This window comes from Botryllus schlosseri, chromosome 4, assembly GCF_051294905.1.
Source record: "Botryllus schlosseri isolate E-star chromosome 4, Bs_hap1, whole genome shotgun sequence".
Classification (NCBI taxonomy): domain Eukaryota; kingdom Metazoa; phylum Chordata; class Ascidiacea; order Stolidobranchia; family Styelidae; genus Botryllus; species Botryllus schlosseri.
This window is the reverse complement of record NC_137239.1, coordinates 10,497,394-10,508,051: the sequence shown is the minus strand read 5'-3', so window position 1 is coordinate 10,508,051 and position 10,658 is coordinate 10,497,394. Positions and strand designations below refer to the sequence as shown.

Here is a 10,658-nt window from a genome sequence, read left to right as displayed (position 1 = left end):
GGACGTTTAAATGGATATTTGGTGTCCATTATATTCATTACTCGAGTCAAGTCGAGTCATTTTCAATTCATCACCGAGTCGAGTCCGAGTCCAAGTCACGGTTTAAAGGGTCAAGTCCGAGTCATATAGTGTTATGACTCGAGTCCGAGTCCAAGTCACAGTATTGAAGCCATGTTCAACTTATGTTTTCAATCATGCTTGGGTGATATCGAAATCCTTGCCTGCCAAACACCCTTAGGCCTATTTTGTCGCTATCAGAGTCTTGGCATATGTTTAGTTAGGCTGATAACCGACAGTTCCTGGCCTCATTTACCGATGCTACAGATTGACGAGACAGGCCGCCAATATGATAACTTTACTAATCTTAGAACTTTCCATCAAATATCTGTCTTGTCAGTCTGATACATCACAAATACAAGCATTCAGTTTTTATTACGAGCACATCGACGACAGCTCACAAATAGCTTATAGAGAGCCAACGAATTCACGTCTGCATACTATTTGATAGAGAACCAATGAATTCACGTCTAGATACCAGCTGATAGAGTATCAACAGATGCATGTTTATGTAGTGTAGAGATGCAGTTTTTCTTTCACATTATCAGGTGGTTGACTAAAAAAATGTCAACTTTCCTACTCAGCTCGCGAAATAGCCGCCGGAGCGTTTCTTCATTGCTGATTTACTGTATCTTAGTCGTATTTGCCCTACATTTACCGAAAATTCTCAAAAACAGGACAAAATATCAAAAAGGAGGCTACTTCTTAAAATTGTTAGATTGCCTAAAAGAACTAAATTTGCCTCAATTCCAACCAGTAGAAAGCAATGCTATGAGCGAAAATTTTGGAATAATTACTAATAGAGACTTTCGAGCAGGGCTGTGGAGTCGGAGTCGGTGGAGTCGGAGTCTGGGTAATTTTCGCTTGATGGAGTCGGAGTCGGAGTCGTGAAAACTATGATAGCTGGAGTCGGAGTCGGAGTCGTGGGGAAAATACTGAGTGGAGTCGGAGTCGGGGTTTGTGCGAATGACCCTGACTTCGACTCCGACTCCAACTTCTCTATCATGAAAACGTTTGCTTTCGAAGAATTTTCAATACAGTTTTTATGTGCCACCAATCACTGTCATCGATAACCATACAGATCAGGTGCGGCCAACCCGTGGCACGCAGGCCAAATTTGGCACACGAGAAGGTAATTCTGTGAGGTAATTCTCGAAACTATTTACGACATCAGGTACAATTGCAAGGCCAACCAAAATTTGATTAGCATGACCGCGAAATTTGATGATGACTATAAAATAACATTTCTGGCGCATTGACGTAGGCCTATTCAGGGGCCAGCCACATTTATCCCAGATCTTCGTATATGACCATAAAGTAGAAAATTTCATGGCAGATTTATTTGACTTGAAATTCTTCTCGGTACTTCGCATGATTCATTGTCACTAGATTTCTTGCATTCAGTATTTGAGCCCCCTTCTGAAAATTATAAATACATATTATTCACAGAATTGAGTCTAACTATATTCGCAATTAGGAGATAACGTGTCGTCCAACATGCGGTTTCGCTTGTGCACTCGCAGCAAGATCGTCGACAAAACATTTGCGCAAAATGATAGAGGCATTTTATGTTCACTGATACCGTCGATTTTGCTGTGTCTAAACGTCGAATAATCCTGTCCTTGCCAAATGAGCCCAGTGGTATACAGATGCGACCCCCAATGTATGTTAGCATCATATTTATTGATATAATTCAGTCATTATCTTGCAAAAAAATTTCGCGCTTCGCGCGACCAGGGCCTGATTGCGCACTGCGCAGTTGCATGACATATTTTATTATCAATTTTAGAGCGTATTAATATAAGTCTTGTCTGCAATGTTATCTAATTCGGTTCGCTACTATCGGACGACTAAAAAAGGTTATCAACATTACAGTTGCCTGCGCAATGGTTCGTAGATCTCGTGTGTCCCTTTGGCCGAAAAATTTGCCCACCCCTGGATAGATAAAATTAGACATTACTTGCAAATTACAACTCATTGCACAGGGGAAGAAAATCGCAATGTGCGTTTTCGCGATGCAGTCAAAATTGATGCATTTTTTGGAATTATACCATGATATCGTGACAGAGCAAATGCATCGGCTGGTTTTGTAAAATTGTAAAATGATGTATATATGACCAAACGATGCTTCCCACTTGACAAAATAAAAATGATTGTAGTGTGGCTTAGCTGTTTGGGTCGAACAAATGATTAAGAAAGACTGCAAGTCCCAATCCTTGAATACTTGATTAAGTACATGTAGACTAGACATGAGCTATTGTCCTTGACTACTTAACTAAATTCCATTTATGACCAATGGCTATTAATAGTAAGAGTGTGAGTGTTTGTAATCAGGATGGTGTGCAATGACAAAATTAGTAAGTTCAATCTCTTTATTAGTTGTTGACTCATACACAAGAGCTACACTTGGATTTTCTATCTACATTTTTATTATACAGGATTGGATATCTGCCATATTTGAATGATTCATACATTTCAGGATATTAGAGAGTCCATGCTATAAAAACTTGAAAAAGGAAGGATATTTAGCAAATCTTTCTTTCATATTAATTGCATAGTGGATAATTTGAGCTGTGCCACAATGTAACAATTTAGCATGCCACCGTTAATCATATGTTTACATTGTGGCACAGCTCAAATGGTTGTAGGATAATCATTCAACCGACAATGTGGCATATAAATTTAGAAGTAAATTGGTAATAATGCTGGAGTCGGAGTCGGTACGTTTAAAGACCCGGGAGTCGGAGTCGGTACGTTTAAAGACTCAGGAGTCGGAGTCGGTAGTTGAAAATGTGTGGAGTCGGAGCCGGAGGTAAAATTTACCGACTCCACAGCCCTGCTTTCGAGACTATACCTCATGATATGGTTAGATTGTGTAAAAATCTGATTCATAGCTAATTTGGCTCAATTCCAACTAGAAGAAGCGAAGTTATTAGAGTGGAATATTTTGGATATGAATAGATAGTGCTATACTGGTATGTAATTATATGATAGAGTATATTAGAATATAGAATATATTAAGAATTTCTCACTAAAAATACTCCACTCACTTCAAATCCAAAATTCTCTCCTCTCATATCATTGATTCTACTTTTTAAAATTAAGCCAGATTCAGTGTTCTTTTTATGCAACACACCAATATTATCAAGTTGCTATCCAGTAGAATAAAAAGAAGTTATTTTTGAACAGCCCTATTGCACAAACATCACATAACATAACAGTAGCCATTCATTATTACTCAATGCACATAACTAACAAAAAGGCAAATGGACGGAGGGTATTGTGCGTTTTCACAGACAGCAGATCAAATCAATAGGTTACACTTCAAAAATACTAAAGTGGAGAGGAGATCTTCAGAGCGGGAATTGACAAGCATTTTTAAACCACACTGAAGAGCATTGGATGCTCATTCTTTCTAGTCGCCAAAAATTGCAAAGAATCATCGCCTTCAGATTTATATATGAGGTTATCAGTCTCTTCTAAGTACTTGACCATCTGAGTCATTTCATTGGCTCTAATTGAACTTTACTTCGATTGTTTGCTTGTATAATTGAAAAGTATTGAGTACTATGATTGCAGAGGATCTGTTACCACTTCATCACTGGATGATTTTGTACAATGCATTGCTACTCTGTTGTTTTTCCGGCGGCACGTCCCATATCAGACGAGTGCAACGAAAGCAGTGGTGACAAATAGCGATGTAGGCAGAATTCGTCAGATACGTTGATCTAACCATTACGATTCGGAAATTTCTTCATCTTCAGGTCATACAAAATAAGTTGAGTTAATGACTCGAGTCGAGTCATGCGTAATGACTCGAGTACAAGTCGAGTCAATCCAAATATTGACTCGAGTCTAGTCGAGTCATTTTCCCATTTCAAGAAAATGACTCGAGTCAAGTCGAGTCACAAAAAAATTGTGACTCGAGTCTGACTCAAGTCGAGTCATGACTCGAGTCATTACAACCCAGTCGATAACCAATCTAAGAATTGGCAGTATATCACCTGTAACAAAACCCCAGAACAGTGACAGAATTTATTTCGCGGGAAGTTTACGTCAAAAATTTTTTCAAATAACAGAAATATTAAATTTAAAGTTCGATCAAGAGTAGATTACTCGCGCCGTATGTTTATTTTACTTCACCAAACGTCTGTAAAATAATATGTTCTGCTTACATGCCAAAAAAGTAGGGCTGGGCACAATAATTCGAGTACTCGAATCTGAATCGAGTAATAATTTTAATTATTCGAGTCGAGTTGTAGAAGACGGATTTTCGAGTACTGAAATTATGCGCTTCTCACCACTGAAAGTTAATTAAACAACGAGAATTATAGTGTCGATACAAACTTTCACTGTTGAAGCCTTGATTGGCGGTATCGTAACATACGAAAAATATAGTACCAAGCCAAAAAGGCTACGAGCGCGTACGAGTGTCTGCGTATGGTGTGCTAGTGTACAGCACATTGACGTATTTGGCTGTATTGAAGATTCGCCTTGGATTATGTAATCAAACTGATTTATATGGCGCAACGTGGGACTTGTGTGTAACGGGCTAGCAACCGTCCGTCGCCAGGAGAGGTTCCGGAACCCGAACACTCTTTACGACGTTGCCGTTAAGCAGTTACCGCCGAATCGCGGACACTACAACAGCTAGGATAATGGACAGGTTCAATTCAAAACCGGCATAAAAGCAGTGAGATAGGTAAAACGGACAGGTCATTCGGGAGTCGAATGAGAGCGATGACCGTTTTTTTTCTTCTTCTTTATTAGTCAACTCAACAAAATTTCCAGATATATTGCAAAACCAGCTGTTTTAAGTTTCGATCAACTAACTTTCATGAATTGGCAAGTGTCCTTTCCCGATTCCAAAATATGGTGACCCCAGCGTTGCCACTCAAGTAGAAGCAACATTGTAAGCAAGCTTCCACTCAATTGCATATTGAATTATGGATTTCTACAAAATGTCCGAACCATTTCAAGTAGAGGTGATAAATCAGATATGACTGAAGTACTATCAAAAATTAGATTTGGTCGCACACTCCTAGCAATTACCAGAGCTAGATTACTGATTGCCTTACAAATATACAGAATCTTTGAAAATATATTCACCATTCAATTATGTTTGTACAAGGAATATTTTACGCGGTTGTTACAATTGTTCTCATATATTCCCAACAACTTTCTACATTTCACAATCTAAATACGCTCCGACGGGCATTGCGAGAACGAGATCGTAAGAATGACATTTATTTTAAACAACCCATGTATAGGAACCCATGTATAGGAAGAAACGGGTATTTCAGGAGTCGAGTCGGAAAAATTAACCTTTTCCTAGTCAATTCAATATAGTTATCGAAAAAATTTCCAAATCCGCCGATTTCTTCACCGTACGAGCTTTTAAAACTTTTGAAAATAGTCGTCTTTATCGGATCTCAATTATGGTGACCCTACTTGAACACATTTCTCACGACAATTCTAATTTTATGCGCATTTATTAAATTATCTAGGAAAATTACTATAGCGACAATAGATGCTTGGGGTGTGTTTCCGCTGCCTGCCTTGAACGTAAGATCCGCTTCCCTTATCACCGCTAAACGTAGAGTTTGAATCGGTTTCGATAGAAGACCCGGGCTCTGATAGAGAGTCAGAGTGTTTGCTTGAGGGTAGAGGAGACGATGCACGTTCTCTTTCTGACTTCAAGTTTGGGATATTCTTAATCTTTGCTGTATCCGCGAATTTCACCTCCTGAGCCGAAAATCCACCTTCCTCGTTACGACTTATATCTGACGTATCCGATTCGGGAAGAGACTTGAAATCCGCACTAGGAATGTATTCGTCGACAATTTTTTTCTCCACCGATTTGTCCGTAGATTTGCATTTAACATCTTGAGATTTGGGTTTTTCAGAATCTGACTTTTTCTTTACTTCCGGAGTCGGGGGAAAGCCTGGTTGTTCAACGACGTTTGAAAGCGATTGTACGTGCTTAAGACTAATCGGAAGATCTTCATCGACTACAACAGGCAAAACGCGTCTCCTACGATCAAACATCCTATCGCTCGCCCTGTTCTTGAAATATCTTTCGTACAAATCTCTCAAAACGCGCGACGGCTTATTGCGACGCGGCTCCGCATTCTGAACAGCTTTAAACCCTTCCGCTAAAACGGGCCGGAATATCGCAGACTTTTGCATCAGCGACGGGCTGCTCTTCATAAACACAGGGTTGTTACAGAACGCCGGTCGTATTCTGAAAGGAATGTCCACAAGTCAAGATAAATCCCAGGGTTGTAACCAAGTCACAAGGCTCCGAGTCACAAGCCAATCTCACTTTTATATTTTTGACTCGAGTCAAGTCGAGTCATTTTTAATTCCCACCGAGGCAAGTCCGAGTCCAAGTCAGCGAACAGAGGATCGAGTCCGAGTCATGGTATTATGACTCGAGTCCGAGTCCAAGTCATTGTGTTGACTGCTCACTTTCCAGTTAAAGTCTTCCTAAACCCACTTTTTTTAACTCTGTTTGGTGATATTGAATGGTTCGCATTTATAATATATCAATTTTCCTCACTTTTAGCAGTTTCTGGTCGCATTTTCAAGCACCAGTACCACAAACGAAATCCCAATAGTGTGTTGGCTTCGAAATTACAATGAAATGTCAGGCTTCGCCGTCTGAATCTCGAGTCAATGACTTGCTTCGAGTCATGCGCAATGACTCGAGTCCAAGTCGAGTCAATACACAGATTGACTCGAGTCGAGTCGAGTCATTTCCGTATTTTGAGAAAATGACTCGAGTCCAGTCGAGTCATCCGAAAATCGGGACTCGAGTCGAGTCATTACAACCCTGATAAATCCAACGGCAGCAGGGCACAGGCTTGTAAATACTTCTGGTTTTTCAAAAGGCGTATGCAGAACTAGAACTACTCACTTTTCTGAATGGCAATTAGAACGACAGCTTCTCACTTTTCAAAACTCGCAACTGAAACTACAATTTGGAAGTCAACTTTCATCAAAATACGCAAACCTAGTGCCAACAAAATGAGTTGATGCATCACTTGAAAATACTACGTTGATATGCATGTGATGTCCTACATGATGATACGATTGTTGATATTCAGAATTATTTTCAATGCTCTATTACTTGCAAACGAATTTACTATGAAGAACCCTCATGTCGTCATCACTTATTAAATCAATACTAACATGACCTGACGCGAGATTTTGTGTCTCAAAAAAGCAGTTTGCCAATCCCAAAAATCGTACTTTTGCGTAACGGAAGTATCCTTTCTCCCGCACTAATTTCTCGTTCTAACAAGATGAGAGAGGAGTGTAAAATCAAGTAAATTTGTCCTTGATAAGCTTGACTGCAATACTCATTTCCGTCTGATCTCTTTTGACTTGCAAATGGAGAATTTCCTGCGGTGTCAGCAAATTGGGTATACCTAGTAATTCTTCCAAGAGAAAAGCTTAAAGCCGGTAGCTTTGATGGACCCCAGCATGAAATTCCTTCTAGAATGTAGTAAATAAAACTTTTTGGAAGATCACAAAGCACCCAACTACAGACAATTGGTCCAAAATTGGTATCTCGATACGGAAAACTTGGAGCAAACTGAAGCATGAGCATATAAGTTCAGTTCCTGTTCAGTAATCTTGATATATTTTCGGAGCATTTTGATGGTTATAGTGACGAGCAAAGGGAAAGCTTCCACCAAAACAACAAAAGAAATATATCAGGGTAGATGACATGAACATATTATGCCGCGTTATTGCTTACAGGCTAAAATCGTACAAGGAACAATGTTGTTTCCAACTACATTATTAATATTATATTCCAACTGAATATTTTAAAGTTACAATAAGTGATTGACATAAAACTGATTAAATTAATGCGACATTATTCGAGTATTTGGATAGATACATATATATAGAATTGAAGTATATTATGAACATGATATCTGTGAAAGTCTCCAACTATGATAAATCTAACACCCCTAAATAAAATTCTGTTGCAATTTTTTTTGAAACAGTCTTCTGAGTGTAAAAAAAACAAGTAGATTGAATTTCTGAGCTTTATAATACGATTGAGCGTATATTTATCTAGCCCATACAGTGAAATCATAAGATTTTAGTCACAAATAGCCCCATGGGTGACCTCCGAATCCAGAGCCTATTCGAAAAAAGCTTGAAATCAGTGCAATTCAGAAACGCCAATACCACGACATAAGAATACGTGTTGACCTGTGTTAGCAACTAAACCAGATTGATGGTTTGTACAAGTCTGACAAGGCAGCGTCACTGACCTGCGTATGAATTGTATCCAAGACACGCAAACGCATTTTAACGGTTCGAGTATCAATATCAAACACAACACCGCCACGGGGATGGAGAGCAGTGCGGTGTAATCGCCGGGAGAGTAAAACAGAGGTAATAGACTTGCGCCAATACCAAAGCACACTGAAAAATAAAAAAGTCTTTTACGTTCAAGAGCTGGCACAGCCGTCACTCCTAAGGACTGCGACGGGGGTTGGAACTTGTGTGATGTTACAATGCACCTATCAAACCAAAATTTGCCAATATATGGATTACCACACAAAAATTTTAGCCAATACAAGAGTTGGACATGGTATTCCACACCGGTGGTTCACAACGTTTTTGAATTCGCGGTCGGTAAAACTTCATAATATAGACCTACTTGATCACCTCTTTTCGTTATACTAACACTGTTGCCCTACCTCGCCCAGACATTACTTCATTGATCATTTGCTACCATCGTTTAATTTTTCTTCTATTTTCCTTTTATATATAACTAACATTTTTTACAGTCAGACTGTTCAGAGTCAAGTGTACCTTTTTGATGCTGGTGCGAACAGACTAGACGACCTTCACGGTCTTATCGATCATTCCTATCTAATGCCGAATAATGTGCAATTGTGCATGCATATTTTCGGTAACACCATCATTGCCATGTGTTATGTATGTTGGTTGGATGAAAATGAAGACTCTCTCTCTCTCTCTCTGTGGACAGATGAATGGTCAAAAACTAAAACTACCGCTGCATTTAATAATAAAGAATGCATGAAACTTCATATAATGATGCATTTTTGATACTGGATATCTATACTATATGTGGTTCTATTGAAGTTTCTGCAAGCTTGGGAAGTCCCGTTAATGACCACTAAACTATGATTGTGTTTGTTTGGTATCCTTTGAAAGAAATGTGACTTTGCTATTTGATATAGCCTGCATTATACTGTCAAATATCACGTAATTGTAGTTATAATTGAACGAAGTTTTTTTAGAAGTCCCCGTAGCCTTCATATACAACTTGTCCGAGACGAATTGTAGGCTACTTTTAAACACTTTCCTATCACACTTACACTGTTGTGAGGTACGCCAAGAGTAGACGATGTATTGAGACACAATACAGAAAATATACCGGACACTTCTAAATAAATTTAGAACTTCACGTTTTGTTTCTCAACTAATGAACACTGAGGGTGTTAAAAAATGACTTTTTCTTTCAAACTGTACTAACTACGGTACTTGATAAATTTTCACGTTACCTAAAATAAAACGCTGCACACCAATTTTGGCTCAATTCCAACCCATTGTGGTGGCATTGCTATAAGAGCAGAAGTTTTGGATTTATTTATTAAAATAACTCAATTAAAAATAAATATAATCTTTTTTCAAATTTGACTGGCTACCCCATGAAATTGTTAGACTATCTAAAAAAACGATGCACAGCAAATTTGTCTCAATTCCAACAAGTAGAAGCAAAGTTCTTGATCTTCAAAATTTGAGATTTCAAATCAGTGTTTACGGTGGCCTGAACTATAATAAATATTTAAAGAATTTGCCTCCGTAAAAACTATTTTATTCAAATCCAAATTTTTCGACTACAATAACTCTGCTTCCACTGGTTGGAATTGAGCCAAATTTGGTGTATAGCGTTTCTACAGACAATGTAACAATGTCATGGGGTGAACAGAACTTCTTGTATTCTGGAATTGAGATATAAAATTTTAATCTACTGGACCGGTAGGAAACCTGTTACAGACCGGCGGTTCAGAACCACTGTTTTACACCCCAATCCAAAATAGGATTAGGTTTGAAAATATAGCATCAGGTAATCTTTGTGTGTCGAATATATCATCGTGAGGCATGAAGCCCTTCTTTTCAGAACACCGTAGCCCTACTCAAGTCAGGATTGTAATGACGAGTCACTTTCAGTTCATGTATTTACTAAACGTTACTTGAGTTATTGTGCATGACTCGAACCAAGCCATATGAAACGGCACAAGGACGGCCAAGACATACATTTCATAGTAACTTTGAAGAATAGTAAAGTCACCACATGATTGGTAGTTCGTCTATCAGTCCTGGTACTTGGAGAATATGGCCCAAAACTGTTAGGACTGAGGAAAATTACGAAATTATGAATGCGAGCCATTCTATATCACTTGAGCAGAGGTGATATTGGTGGATTGAATCGGACTGAACTTAAGACTGAACAGTGAACACTCTGACTTGGACTCGAACTTGATTCACAACACTATGATTCGGACTCAACTGTCTACTCAGACTTGACTCGGTGGTGAATTCAAAAT

General features: G+C 38.7%; 1 protein-coding gene across 1 annotated transcript in view; it reads right to left on the bottom strand.

The window, feature by feature from the left end:
• Positions 1–5,530: 5,530 nt before the first annotated feature.
• The window catches only part of LOC145437943 (uncharacterized), a 64,996-nt gene continuing 59,868 nt past the window's right edge, over positions 5,531–10,658 (bottom strand). The window contains exons 46-47 of the mRNA XM_080315314.1: positions 8,349–8,502; positions 5,531–6,301 (exon numbers count right to left, since the gene is read on the bottom strand). Of these exons, the coding sequence (XP_080171440.1) occupies positions 5,557–6,301; positions 8,349–8,502 (899 nt within the window). The 3' untranslated portion in view covers positions 5,531–5,556. The remainder of the gene's footprint in view (positions 6,302–8,348; positions 8,503–10,658) is intronic.